The sequence below is a fragment of the Microcaecilia unicolor genome, chromosome 11 (assembly GCF_901765095.1).
Source record: "Microcaecilia unicolor chromosome 11, aMicUni1.1, whole genome shotgun sequence".
Lineage (NCBI taxonomy): Eukaryota > Metazoa > Chordata > Amphibia > Gymnophiona > Siphonopidae > Microcaecilia > Microcaecilia unicolor.
The window spans coordinates 154,866,683-154,881,662 of NC_044041.1; the positions used below are offsets into that span (position 1 = coordinate 154,866,683).

At 41.3% G+C, this 14,980-nt stretch overlaps 1 protein-coding gene across 2 annotated transcripts in view; it reads right to left on the reverse strand.

Annotated features, from left to right (window-relative positions):
- LOC115480869 (snake venom vascular endothelial growth factor toxin apiscin-like) overlaps nucleotides 1-14,980 on the reverse strand; it is a 140,440-nt gene that overhangs the window by 62,863 nt on the left and 62,597 nt on the right. For both annotated transcript variants that reach the window (XM_030219832.1, XM_030219830.1), the window contains exons 4-6: nucleotides 11,342-11,538; nucleotides 9,697-9,776; nucleotides 8,233-8,265 (exon numbers count right to left, since the gene is read on the reverse strand). In XM_030219832.1, coding sequence (XP_030075692.1) covers nucleotides 8,233-8,265; nucleotides 9,697-9,776; nucleotides 11,342-11,538 — 310 coding nt within the window. The remainder of the gene's footprint in view (nucleotides 1-8,232; nucleotides 8,266-9,696; nucleotides 9,777-11,341; nucleotides 11,539-14,980) is intronic.

Consider the following 14,980-nt stretch of genomic DNA (forward strand, 5'->3'; position numbering starts at 1 on the left):
TTACATGATAAAGCGATACTACGACCTCATCCGAAGTTTCTTCCAAAAGTAGTGTCTTCTTTTCACATGAATCAATCGATTATTTTACCAGTGTTTTTTCCACCTCCTCATCAATCTACTCAACACAGTAGATTGCACACGTTGGATTGTACTAGAGCATTATCAATATATTTACAGTGTACGTCAGGTGGTCATAGACCTTCACAGTTATTTCTATCTTACAATGTAAAAAATCAGCAACCAATATCTAAACAAATTCTTTCTTCATATGTGACTCAGTGTATAAATTTTTGTTATAATCAGCATGCTTCACATCCTCATGTTACAGCTCATAGGTTGCGTGCCATGGCGGCTTCAACTGCATTTTTACATACGGCGCCTCTTTTTGACATCGGTAGGGCAGCTACTTGGTCATCCCTGCATACTTTTTCAAAGCATTACTGTCTTACATAGTAACATAATAGACGACGGCAGAAAAAGACCTGCATGGTCCATCCAGTCTGCCCAACAAGATAAACTCGTGTATATCTTACCTTGATTTGTACTTGCCTTTTTCAGGGCACAGACCGTACAAGTCTGCCCAGCAGTATTTCCCGCCTCCCAACCACCAGTCCCGCCTCCCATCACCGGCTCTGGCACGGACCGTATAAGTCTGCCCTCCACTATCCTCGCCTCCCAACCACCAACCTCTCTTCCCCCACCTGCTCCGCCACCCAATTTTGGCTAAGCTTCTGAGGATCCATTCCTGCTGCACAGGATTCCTTTATGCACATCCCACGCATGAAGGAAAGTAAAAACAACTACGGACAGGAGAGAGCGGGCAGGAGAAGAGACTCTCTCCTGTTCGTAGTTGTTTTTACTTTCCTGAAGCCTTTTCCCTCCTGCTGCACCAGCGATTCACAGTCAGCTGTCTGATGCAGTTTCACGTGCAGATTCATTGTTTGGACTCTCAATTCTTAGGGAGGCAATGTAAACGACAACTGTCCTCCTCCTCCTACCACAGGTAACAGATTTCTTTCATTATGTTTATTGGATTTTCATGTTTATCTATCACATGATTGTTACCTGTGTATGCTTGGGAGTCTTCAGAGGTGTGGCTAGAAGATCCTGTCCATGGAAAAATCTTAGTTTCTTACCTGTAACGGTAGTTTTCCGGGGACAAAGGATCTTCTAGCCACACCATCCCTCCCTAGTTGTCATAGCTTATATTATTAAACTGACGGGTCTGGGCTGTCATTTGGTATTTATGCGCTAACTTTGTTACTTTTTAAGCATTCCTATTGGATAGCCGGGTCACGCACATCATTGTGGCATATATTCAGAGGTGTGGCTAGAAGATCCTTTGTCCACGGAAAACTACCGTTACAGGTAAGAAACTAAGATTTTTCAGCGTCTTCTAGCTCGTCCTCCAAGCTACATGTCACTTCCTCTCTGTTGGCATTTTTTTTCGTGTCATTATTTTGGCGCCTTTTTTTATTTATATTGCCTTGTTGTCCATGATAAACTCCTTTGCCAATTTAAGCACTCTGCTGCGAGTGCACAAGTCTACCTAGACAAATAAGCATGTTTACTTCAACAACAGTCTTTTAAAAGGTATAGTATTTTAGCACAGCTTAATTCTTATTTGCGTGGTTCAGTAAACCAGTTGCAGTTTTTATGTACCGTTACCCATTTCTTTTTATTCTTGTCAGTGGCTTAGCTAGGTGGGGCGCAGGGGGAGCGGTCGCTCCCCTAAACAGATATTTTGAAAAAATGGTGCCTATGCGCCACATGGAAAATCTTTCTCTTCCCCCCCCCCCCCCCCCCCGCTCCAGTCATCTGTTCTATTGTCTCTTCTCCTGCCCGCTCTCTCCTGTCCATAGTTGTTTTTACTTTCCTGAAGCCTTTTCCCTCCTGCTGCACCAGTGATTCACAGTCAGCTGTTTGCCAGCTTTGGGGCTTCTCCTCAGACGTGTGTCCCTCCCCCCCCCCCCCCCCCCCCCCCCCCCCCCCGCCTACTCTAAGCAACTAGAGGTGGGACGTCTGAATAGAATCCCCAAAGCTGGCAAACAGCTGACTGTGAATCCCCAAAGCTGGCAAATAGCTGACTGTGAATCCCCGGTGCAGCAGGAGGGAAAAGGCTTCAGGAAAGTAAAAATAACTATGCAGAAGGGAGAGAGCAGGCTGAAGAGAGGGAGGTAGGGGGTGGAGAAGTTAGAAAAAGCTTAATAGGAGTCCAAGTGAGCCATCTAGTCCACTGTAAGCATGGAACCCAGTTTGGTTTGTTTACACTCCCCTGCTCAGCCTTCACTGCTGTTCACACAAGCAAGCCAAAGGTATGAGCAGCTGTGTATCCATGTTGTCATTCTTTATTGTTGGGCCATGTCTGTAACAAGTCTAAAGTTGTTTTAGTTGGATAGGCAGTGCTTTAAAAGCTGGAGGAGAAATGTAGATGTAGTAACAATTGAATATCACTAAAGCAGCTTCAAAAATTATAGTAGCTGGTAGAAACTGCAATTATAAACTGTATAGTTTGATTTTTCTTTACTGTGCTTCTATGCAATACAGATACCCAGATTTCAGTGAGGATATCCTGTTTTCTGATGGGTTCATTAGCTTAACTGTTGTTGTAATCTGCCATGGGAAGATAGAATATATTGAAATTAAATGGAGGTAGAATTAAACTCTCCTTTCATTGGGGCACATGAAATCACATTTTCATCTATTTTGTAGTTTACCTTTTAGGTACACAAATGGATTATTCCGTTTTGAACATGTTTCAGGGGCAAGTGGTTTTATAAGTCAAAATAAAAATAAATATTTTGTTTCATGCAGATCTCTTTTGCTTAAACATAAATGGGTTATAAATCCCTAATGCAGCCCATTGGTTTTCTTATATTTTGTTCTTGTGATGACTTATACTGTGTCAAAACTAAAAACTCTTTATTGGTCGATAATAAAAGGAATACTATCCACTCTAAAAAGTTGTTTTGTGGCTGTACATGAGGAATTGTGGTATTGAATAAATAAGTGTATGCTTGTGTCCCTAGTCAAGAAATCCAGTTAATCGTTTTACATTAGTGGAACATAGTCACAGAGGCATGGTATGGTCGCATTTTTAATATGGTAATGGCCCAGCTAAGGAACAGGTTATTTTGAGTTAGTCTTCACTGGACCAAACTTGCTTCCCTTGTGCCATCACTATCTAGCAGGATATACAGAGTCCTAAAAGGTGGAGGATAAAGGATTTTTGTTGTTGTAATCTGCCATGGGAAGATAGAATATATTGAAATTAAATGAAAGTAGAATTAAACTCTCCTTTCATTGGGGCACATGAAATCACATTTTCATCTGTTTTGTGATTTACCTTTTAGGTACACAAATGGATTATTCTGTTTTGTTTCAACCTAATTCATGTTTAATGTAGGGTATTAATGTAATAAATAAATAAATAGAAACTGTGAATGTTGAGCACCTGATTCTCATAACATGATGTCTGTTTTAGTGGCCTTGACCAGGAGAAAAAAAAATCTCAGCACAAATATAACACATGCTAGAGTGTCCCTATAACCAGTCCCTCCAAATGAAACACTGGGAAGAGCTGAAAGAGGCAGGGAAAAAGGTTAACATGGGGAGAGAGAAGGATATAGTAAATTCTGGACAGGGATGGAGAAGTACACAGAGTCAATACTGGACAGGGAGAGGGTAGGGGCATTGAAACACAAAGAGGCAGTGCTGGAGAAAGAAGAAATGGGGACACAGGGGCACTTCTGAAAAGGGGGGAGATAGGTGCTCTACTGAAAAGGACGGGGATAGGGACACGGGGGCACTACTGGAAAGGGGGAAGGAGATAGGGACACAGGGCACTACTGGAAAGGTGAGGCGATAGGGACACAGAGAAGGCACTACTGGAAAGGGGGAGGAGGTAGGGTCACAGAGTAGAAAACAGTAGAAAAAGGTATTTTATTTTCAATTTGATATTAGGAATATGACAGTATTTGAAAATGCACATCTCCGATACCTTCAAATTAGCAACCCTGCAGGGGTCTGAGTGCATTTTCTTAAGTCCGTATTCGACTATTTATAGAGTCTGGCTTCATAGGCGCCCCGTATAAGAGGCTTGGGGAGGCTAAGCCTCCCCAGCCCAATCATTGACTTCCCTTGGCTGCTGTCCTCACAAACGTAGCGCTTTTTGCCAGGCAGCTCTCCCTCTAAATGTTATTGATTTTTGCCAGCCGGTTGTTGCAGTCAGGCAGCCAGCACACAAGCATCTGGGTTTTTTTTCTCCTCCTCTCTCCCTCCTCCCCCAGCCCCCACCCGCCCGTGAGTGCCCAGCATACCTCAGCTCCCTACGATGTCGTCCCTTAGGTTCATCATCCTCCCCTCACCACTGCCTGACCAACCCGGAGCCTTTTCTCTGCCAGATCCCACCCACGCGTAAGCAGGAAGTTGCAACAGCAGGCAGCAGAGAGAAGGCTCCGGATCGACGACCACCACTAGAGCTATTCAGGTACTCTTCTTGTTAGAAGTTAAAAGTAATATCCTTGCTGCTTAGGAAAGAACAGTGCAAAAGATTCAGTAAACAAAATCTGGCTCTTATTCTGGTCTGTTTCCTTTGCTGTGAGTTGTAAACAGAGTGAGAGTAGTTCAGTTTTAGTAAGAAATTTGTGATGAAAATTTCAGGTCTGCATCTTGCCTGCTGTAATTTGGACAAGTGACCTGTTCTGTGGCTCAAGCATGAGCAGTTTGAAGGAATACACAGGAAATAATTTCTTGTTAAAATAAAAATGCTGCTGCTGCTGCCTTCCGCAGCTTGTTGAGGCTGGAACGTAGCGCTTGAAAGAAGCATTTTTCTGCCTGTTTTTCCATATGAGCTTTGAGGCAGTACGGTTTATGGGGGGAGGGAGAGAAGATCATCAAAGGAGAGGAGGTGGCAAGAAAGGTTTAGCTACAGTGAAGGATAAAATAATCCAAACAGGAGAGGGAGAGAGCATAATACTTGGAAGAAAACTAGTGATGAAAGGAATGAGAGGAGACAGTAGGGCAGAAATGGTGGAAGGAAGGGAGAGTTAAAAAAAAAACAAAACGAGGAAGAAAACCTTGGGTGAGAATGCAGAACATTACTGGGACAGACTAGGCATCCCTGCTTTTGCATGTAAGTGCTTATCAGTAGGATCGGTGTCTTGACTTTTTCTTTCCCCAAACCTTGCTGATGTTTGCTTTAACAAAAGGCACATTGATTCCTGCATAACGTTTGTGACATTATTATGTACCAGAAAAGCTGAGTGAATTTTTCCTTCCCCTCCCCCACTACCTCCCCACAAGTTTTCTAAACTTTGTGCAAAACTAATCTAACAAGTATATAAACATTTTTATCTTGTGTGGTTGGGCTTGAACATTTATATTCTATATGTGTAAATATACTAGGCATAAATGATATTCACACTAAATACATATATTTTCATAACGCAAATATGGTACGGAAGGTATTTCAGAATCTGTAATTCAGGAATGTTTGTAGTTTGGAAGAAACGTAGGGGGCTGCAAGTTAATCACACATAACTCTGTGATTAAAGTATTAATTACTATTCTGGCGTTTACAGTGTCTCCTGTAAACATCTCCTGCCCTCTTTCACACTCAACCCCTGTCCTCTGTGCAGTCTAGCTCCCCCCCCCCCCCTTCTGGTAAAGGACCATTAAAACAGATGTCATATTATAAGGATCAGGTGCTCAGCATTCAGAGTTTCTATCTATTTATTTATTTAGTTACTTATTTATGACATTTAACCCTGTTATTGGTGCAGAGATTTTTTTTCTCCTGGTAATGGGTTTCTAAAACAGACATCGTGTTTATTTATTTTATTTGCTGCATTTGTATCCCACATTTTCCCACCTCTTTGCAGGCTCATAGTGATATTATGATCCCTTGTTTCATATTGTTGACGGTCTGCATTTTCCATATGGGTGGTATATTGGTGTATTAGGTTCTGCCCAGTGTAATATTTATGGTACAGTAAGGTTCTGAGTGTGTTTTTGCACAAAGTTGTGCATAGTGTTTTGCAGTTGAGCAATTGTGGTTAGTATTTGCTTTGAGCAACCACTTTATTCTTTGACATATGACACATATCTAAAATCTAAATTTAATAAAAGGTATTAATTGTGACTATTTTATTTTTACTTATTATTTTCTGTGTGTTGTCAGACAATTATGGAGGTAAGCTCTGCTCCTGGCCCCACCCCTAACCCCACCCCCTTTAGCCTCCCCAAACAGTTGGGCCACCGACCGCCTATGTCTGGCTTCCTTGGGCAGAGAGGAGGGGGTTCTCTATTTCAATTTTTGTTGCTGGTGGTGGTTTCTTTTGTTTTGGTTTTTTGTTTTGTTTTGTTTTTGTGGCTCCCTATTCTGTATTAGATTGGAATATTGTCACAATTTGGGTTTCTGCCAGGTGCTTGTGACCTGGGTTGGCCACTGTTGGAAACAGGATACTCGGCTAGATGGACCATTTGTTTGATCCAGCATGACTACTCTTATGTTATATAGATGAGGATCTGTCCATGTTCTTCTGCATGTGTGCCTGAGGTGAAGGATTCTGCTAGCACATAGCATCTGTGTAGGAATGTGTAACAGTGCAGCTTGTTCCAGTTTCCCAATAGTAGGTTAATTGGTGCTCTAGAGCCCAGTGTAATATGTCTGTTCAAAGGTGGGTTAGGGCTGTTATGGTGTGGCAAGTTTTGTGTTCTAGAGCAGTGTTTCCCAAGTTGGTCCTGGAGTACCCCCTTGCCAGTCAGGATTTCAGGATATCCACAGTAAATATGCATGACATTGATTTGTATATATTGCCTCCATTACATGCAAATCTTTTTCATGCAGATTCATTGTGGATAACCTGAATGGCAAGGGGGTACTCCAGGACCAATAGGGAAACACTTTTCTAGGTCCCACTATAATATTTATAGCACTGTCTTTTTGTAGGTGGATTAGGGCTGTTATGGTGTAGTAAGTTTTCAGTATAGGTTTTGGGTGTCTTTTTGCAGGGGTTTGTGTTATTTCACAAAATGTCTAGCCCTATTTGAAAGTAGGCTCTGGGGCAAGGGCCCTTGTCACCTAAAATAAAAATGTTCAGGACTAGTGTTCTTCACATCCTATAGAATCAACACACAAACGCCCATCTGATTTAAACAAGGTGTCTAGCAGTGGAAGGAATGTGTGTACTATTCCTGAGGTGATGGTCACGATGTGAATATTTTTACTTTGTAGTTAAGAAGACAAGTTACCCGCTCTGGCCAGTCCAGGGATCTCTTCTGCATCCTGCCTCTTGATGTAACTTACTGTTTTCTTGTAGGCAGGACACAACAGAGACAGCCTGTATTAATCAGTGCCCGCTACAGCCCCTGAGCAACAACACAGACACTGCTGTGTAACTGACACCAACCGGCGCCTATTTTATTAAAGTCTGCTCCCCCTGAGATCAAAACCTGGCTACGCCTCTGATTCTGGTTGGTTTCTGTATATATACATGCTTTTCAAACATATAGCTTTACCACTCCATCGGTTTAGTGTGGAGTCCATATAGACATGAGTACGTTCATTGTAACAACTGCCTTTTCCAAATGTATAGCATGTTAGCATTATTTTTTAAGCAATTAGTTTAATTACTTTTTGTTTAAATAGAACAATTAACTTGCAATTTTCACACGCCCAAGGTTCATCTTTTTCATTATTATTTGTTTTTTATTCTTTATTTTAATTATTATGTATTTTTTCTTTAATTCGGTATTTTGATTTATCATCTATTCATTTTCAGATTCCTTTTTCATGCATTGCTAATGATTTTTTAACTATTCTTTTGAGATCACTACTGTGATTCTTTCTTTTTTTCTTTATATTTTTTTTAATATTTCTTTTTTTGCCATATTTTCTTTTGCCATACACACGCTATTTTTTTCTTTTCTCATACGTTATATTTCATGCCTAATTAAATTTCTTTAACATCTTTAAGTATGTATATATATATATATATATATATATATATATATATATATATATATATATATATATATACATTATTTCATCTTATGGTTGGATTTTTCAATAGACTATTTTTCCACTTTGAAGACTTTCCTTCATCATCCTTTCATAACCAATGCCAACAGGGGCCTTTAGTAAATTGTGCTGTGCAAACAATATGCGAAATACAATGTACAGGCCAACAGGTCAGTAATTCTGAACACGGAATGAAGAGCCTTACATACCGCAGCTGCACTTTTAACCTCTTCCTCTTTGGCCTAGAAACAACAAAGAAAGATGTGAAAAACATGTATTTTCTGGCTTATGAAAACATAAACCTCAACAAGCTCCATTCAGTTTCCACAGATGTAAGACCACAATAGGCCTTCCCCCCCATGTCTGAACCTAGTGGAGGCAAGTTAGGGGATGTTATTGTGCTTCCAGATGGACAGGCATATTGAACCATCTCCTAAGAACTTTTTACACTATTTGAAAAGAATTACAAAAATATCTCTCTATATAAAACGCACCTCCAATGTTCTGAAGCCTCCACAAGTCCCAACGTTCTAAATGCATGGTGGTGAAACCCGGAATTCGCCCATTAGTGTTGGCCCCGCCCCTGCATCAAACGTCATGACGTCGAGGGCGGACCAATGACACTCAACCAATCGCATCGCGAACCCGTTACTAAGCGACGGAACGTGACATAAGACACCGCAAAACAATGAAAACCAGCAGCACACAGTTGCTACACGACGTCAACAGCAACGCTAAAAGGACCATATAGATCTCTGCTCTCCACACAAACAACGGACACGGAGGGCATAGGAGGGAAGGAAAAAAACCAGCACATACACACACACTCTCACTCATAACTGGCTATAATGAGCAACTGACCTGCCACTATCACAGGGACTGCTAGCACCTCTCTCGCTCTCTCACACACACACACACACACACAGGACACAGAGGGATGGAAGACAAGGAACGAATCGTTGGGTATGGAGGGGGTGGCAGGGGAGATAAGGCAAGAACTGCCTCAAATGTTTGTGCTGTGCTATGAACAATTATAATGCTGTCTTTTCATTTTGACCCTACCCTTTCACACACTCTTTAACACAGACGCACACACACACACTTACACTGTCTCTATCTCACACACAGACACACTTACACTGTCTCTATCTCACACACACACGTACCCACACACATATACACACTCTCTCACACAGACACACAAACACGCCTCAAATGGTTCAGCTGTCCTATGTAAAATTTCACTGCTGTCTCTTCATTTTCACCCTACCTGTGCACACTCTCTTTCACACAGAGACACACACACATACACTTTCTCTGTGTCACACACACACAGACACACATACATATACACACTCTCACTCTCTCTATAGCCTTGCTAGCGCCCGTTTCATTTGTTTACGAAACGGGCCTTTTTTACTAGTTTTATAAATAAAAGTCATCAATTACCTGATAATTTTAAGAAGTGCCACAAGCCTCCATTCCTACTCCTGTAAACTCCTGCCTCTCCCTATTACTATATTCTGCGCCTATTAATCTTTCCCCTCATTGCTGGGTTCTGCCTGTTATGATTCTTTTAAGCCATAGTTGAAGTTCACTACCTCTGGTAAGTAAGTTCTCACCATACATCTGCAACTCACATGCAAGCACATAGTTGTCTGCCCATTCCTCACCTGCACATACAGCTCCTGTGTTCAATAAAACTCACTGCTTCCTCACGGGTCTTCTCCTGGACCAGACTCACACGAACCACCTAAGGAAAGGAAAGGTGTGGAACATCCATCACATCATCTATGGCCTTCAACACCTACTAACATTCAGGGCCAGATGCATCAAACTTACCGTGCCAGGAGTGATAGTTTAGAACCAGTTTGAACTGGCTTAGCGATCACGGTATCTAGTGACAAATGCGCCAAAGCCCACAGTGACCTGTTTACCGCATTCGCAAAGACGGAACAAAAATGCTATGCAAATGTATTGTAATTATGCGATTTTCATTTAAATACAAGCAACGCATGATACACAGCCGTTTACAGGCAATGCACATAAAGGTTTGCACCCCTTTAACGTGATATATTGAACGTGTGCTCAGGGGCTGCTGGTAACTCCAGAGAGCTGTCATCCGCCGTCATAACACGTCCATATAGTGCGTGCATAAGCCCTGTCTACGACGTGCTATTTATGCGTGTGCATGCGTGCACATCTGTGTTGGAGAAGTCATGGGTGCACATGGTCCCCATGGGAGAAAGCCCAACTCCTCCGACATGGATGTGCTCTGGCTTGCGCAGCTGATTGCTGTAAATGAAAAGCGCCTCTTCCCCTGACAGGGGAAGAGGCGAGACATCATGAGAATGGACAAGGGCTGGGAGGTGCTGCAACGCCTCTTCAACAGGCGGTCTTCGTACCTGAGATCTGTAAGTATTTTGCAATTTGTCCCTTCCTCTCTCTCTCCCTCCCTCCTTCTTCTTGCCTTCCTTATCAAACAGTTGTACTCCTGCCAGCATAATATACATGACATTTTCTTATATATACAAAATGGACGTTCATAATGTGCGTGTAAAACAAAAAACCCCCAAAAAGACAGCATATCATTGCTTTTTTTCTGTCTTTTATTTCTTTTCTTATGTAATGACACTTAACAGCCCTCCCTCTTGTTTTACAGGTTGAAGAGTTGAAGAAACACGCAAGGGCGTTGCACAAAGATCACCAGGAATGGCTCCAGGAGGTTAAGGCAAACCTCGATAACAGGATAGGAAACAAACAAAGCAGATCAGTATATGAAAAAACCAAAGTTTAATAGAAAATTGTTGATTTTTTGAAAATTAAAAACAAATAGAAAAACAAATTAAACATTGTCACACAATTGTTTGTTTTGTAGCCCCTGATGCAGCCCAGTTGGGCGAAACACGGCCTGTGTCGGGCTTCCTAATTTTATTCAACAATTTTCCATTAAACTTTGTTTTTTTCATATACTAATCTGCTTTGTTTGTTTCCCATCTTGGAGTTTGCGGATCGGTTACCCTGTTGTTTTCTTAAACCTCGATAACAGCCCAGGTACTTGTTGGTTGGCCATGGGAGTGGCAGTAATAGTATAGAATGTAAAAGGGAAATGCAAATGTAAGCAAAGTCCAGGAGGTAACAGGAAAACTAGCTTTACAGCGTAGGGGTCAGAGGGACACAAGAAAACTGTAGTCTTAAAATATAAAGGCGAGAAGGAAGCAGAGTTCAGAAGGTTACAAAAAGCAAGAGAGGATGGAAATGGATTCAAAACTAGAATTGTGGTAGGTAGCTTTGTCTCCCCCCATCTTTCCTCTTTACCTGCATGACCACAACATGCGTCTCCACAGGGACACAGTACAGTCTCTCATCTCCGCAGCAGCCACCACATCGCTGGAGTGAGACACATGAGGGTTTAAAGACGTACTCAGCCTCATGGGGGAACTCATTGAGGATATCCACCAGTGTCTCAATGGGACGACAATAACTTCGGTTCCAGACCTCGGCAAAGAGCATCACTGAGGAAGCGAGACAAACATAGTTACTTATTAATATTTTTATAGTTCCCTTTCTCTGTCAATCCATGGCTCACCATATGGTATACTAGACCTACTGCTGGTGACAAACAAAAAGGATGCAACTTTTCCTGTTTCCCATCACCTATATCTGAAATCTAGGCTCATCCCTAAGTTCAGGAACCCCAGGTCAACAAAGAGGAAGTGGCTTTTGCAAATTCACAAGAAGGGAGTCAAGGACCCACCAGTGTTCTGCAACATCTGATGGATGAAACATTTTAGAGCAGAGTTCTTCATTGCAAGATCTTGGAGCCTGTGATGACCCATACCTCTATGCCAGTCTTTGTTACCTTCACAGTATTTTTTTTTTCATTCCTGATGTAATTGTGCAGCTAAAAAGAAGGCTTCTGTGTGGGCCCATAACGGAGATGAGAAAAGAAGGAGGCTATCAGTCTAAAGGACAACCGAATTTCATTTTTAGTTTCAGTTACGGTGCCAAAACTGACCCAAAATCCTTTGTCTGCTCGGATTCGGCCAAATGGTTATTTTAATTTTCAGCTGTTTTTTGTTTTGGTCAAAAATGACCGTGTGTTTTGATGGAAGCCAAAAATATGCACTTTGTCCTATTTGTCTCCCTCCCTCCCTCTTCCCCCAAACAGGAGTTGCCCTACCTTAAGTGCTTCCCCACCCGTAGGGCCCACCTGGATTTATTTTACAATCCCTGGTGGTCTAGGGGCGTAGTAATCCCCAGTTACTCCACAACTGACCACCATGGATTATAAGGTAGTTCTGAGGTGGGTGCTACTCTTTGTATTCTTTCTTTTTTTTTTTTTTTTTATACTGCAATTGCAATTAATGCACTTATGATCTTGTACAATAGTTTATATGGTAAATAGAGTGCTCCAAATAAATGCTTTTGATACAAAATTGTACCAGGGATTTAAATCTGTAAATTTGGGATGATAAGCTCCTTAGGAATTAGCCACTCTGAGGAGTTATGATGTCAGCTGTCACTCCAAGTGTAGTGCTGTCAGTCACTGTAAAAGCACCATGGCTTTTAGTTTCAGTTTTCATTAGCTGTGGTCCATATGTGTGGAGGCTATTTTGCTTGGAGATAAAATACTGTCTTTCATGATTTCAATTATATTCTGTCTTGGATACTATGGATTTAGCAGAGGGATACAGACTGCAAGCTCTGACAATCCCCTGGTGTCATCACTGGTTCATATTCACACAACCAAATTTGAGTTTTGGGTTTCAGCTTTGGCCGAAACCAGTTGATGAGTTTTGGCTACAGTTTCAGTTTTGACCGAAAGCTTTTAGACAGTTTCAATTGCGGCCGAAACTGAAAAAAGAAGTTTTGGTTGATCTCTATATCAGTCTGTGTGGGTAGGAAGATATCAGTTGATTTGTTTAGGGAAATATCAATTGGCACAGGCATTGTTAAGGGACAGAGGGGCTTCTTTCTGCTAAAGAGAAGCAGTAGAATGTCAGTGGGAAGGAGGATGGAAACAGAAGTGATGATGAAAACATTATATTCCACTGATGATGACAATTGTGGTCCATATGGCCTTAGGCAGCTGCTGCCTATTTGGATACAAATAAAGTAAGAGGCTTCTGGGAGGTAGCTTGAAAGGTTTCTGTTCTGAGGGAGAGTGGGTCTGCTAGGGACAGGTTGTGTGAGTTGAAATATGCTAGTCGGTGTTTGGTCCATTGTCCTGCATCAGACGATTTTTGCTAGCTGTCTTTCAGCCCCTTTGGATCAATATTAGCACTTGTTTTATTTATTTATAACCATTTAAATTTTTACAAATGATAAAACAACTTGCCGGAAATACAGAGAAAGTAATATATAGGAATTATTTTAGTCAGGTAATTCTATTCTCTTCCTTAGACCACTAAATAGGGAGAGTGGAACAAGACAAGGAGATCAATTAAACAGTAAACAGAAAAACAAATGTGGTATTAACCTGATTATCCCCAGATATTACTTGTCTAATTCATTATTCCACATTGATCATCTGGTTGGCTTCTTCAAGGCCAATACGGTGTATAGTCAAATCATTTCATTGAAAACATACTTATTGTCCAATATTAGTTAGAAATAATACATCTGATTACATTCTTTCTCTTTTAAAAACCAGAAGTTATTTAACAATACATATACTTAAGTCTCTAATTCAAATCCCACTGATTAAAGTAATCCCAGTTTTCAAAGGCTTCACTCCTTTTAAAGTAATAATTGAGGAAATATTTCTGAGGAAAACTTTAGGAGTCATACCAGGAACTCTGGGAAAAACAATAATCTTGATATTTTTTTTGTTACATTTGTACCCCACACTTTCCCACTCATGGCAGGCTCAATGTGGCTTACATGGGGCAATGGAGGGTTAAGTGACTTGCCCAGAGTCACAAGGAGCTGCCTGTGCCTGAAGTGGGAATTGAACTCAGTTCCTTAGGACCAAAGTCCACCACCCTAACCACTAGGCCACTCCTCCACTCCATAATAATATTCATTTTATTATTCAAAGTTTCTGGTCTACTATCATTTTCAAGATCATAACCACTTCTTACTCATGTAGAATCATTTGTTATATCAATTTTTCACTCTCAAAGGGTTCAGTTAAATTGTCCATGTAACTCTCTAATAAAATTATATCTGAAACAAAATTATTTACTGCCACCGTTAGGTCCCGAAGCGCCTTCCAGATGGTATTCAATGTAACCTCCACGGGAGCCAAAAACTCCAAGTTGATTTCTCTTAGGTGTTTAGGAGTGGTTCCGCCGATTCGGGTTCTGCTGTAAACGTCCTCCATTTCAGCATATGCCTCTAACTCACTCCTCCACTCCTTTGGACATGAATATTAGCACTTGTTTAAAATTTAGTGAAGACTACTACTTTAAAATCTCTGGATATGTGTCATCCTTGGAATGTCTAAATCTCAATCATGCCCTATTTCCCTCAAAGTGCATTCTAATCAGACAGCAAGGTTTCTAACCAAGGCAGTTCTGACTGAGGGAGAGAGTCCAGGGGAAAGCTACCCTCAAACAACCCCACGAAAGAAGGTCCTATGCTATAAAAACAAATGCTCGCCATAGTTCTCTCCAGGACTATAGGTCCTTAAGTGTCAAGGACATAAACTTGAGGGGAAAATCTCACCTAGATGAAAATAGGCTCAACTGTAGGAAACACATGGCAAATGTATTGCCAAGCCTCAACAGTAGCCATATATATATATAACCCAACACATTTAACAGTCTGCAAATTTAAGCACGCAAATGGTCTACTGCAACCCCCACAACAGAAACATTCTTCCCAGTCAACTAACCATCAATGATTTTGTCACATACTTTGCCATCAAAAGTAAAAGTCTCCATCAAGATGAAAGGGCATCTGCTTTCACAATTGCAGAAACAGGTATTGGAGATACAGTATTTGCATGGT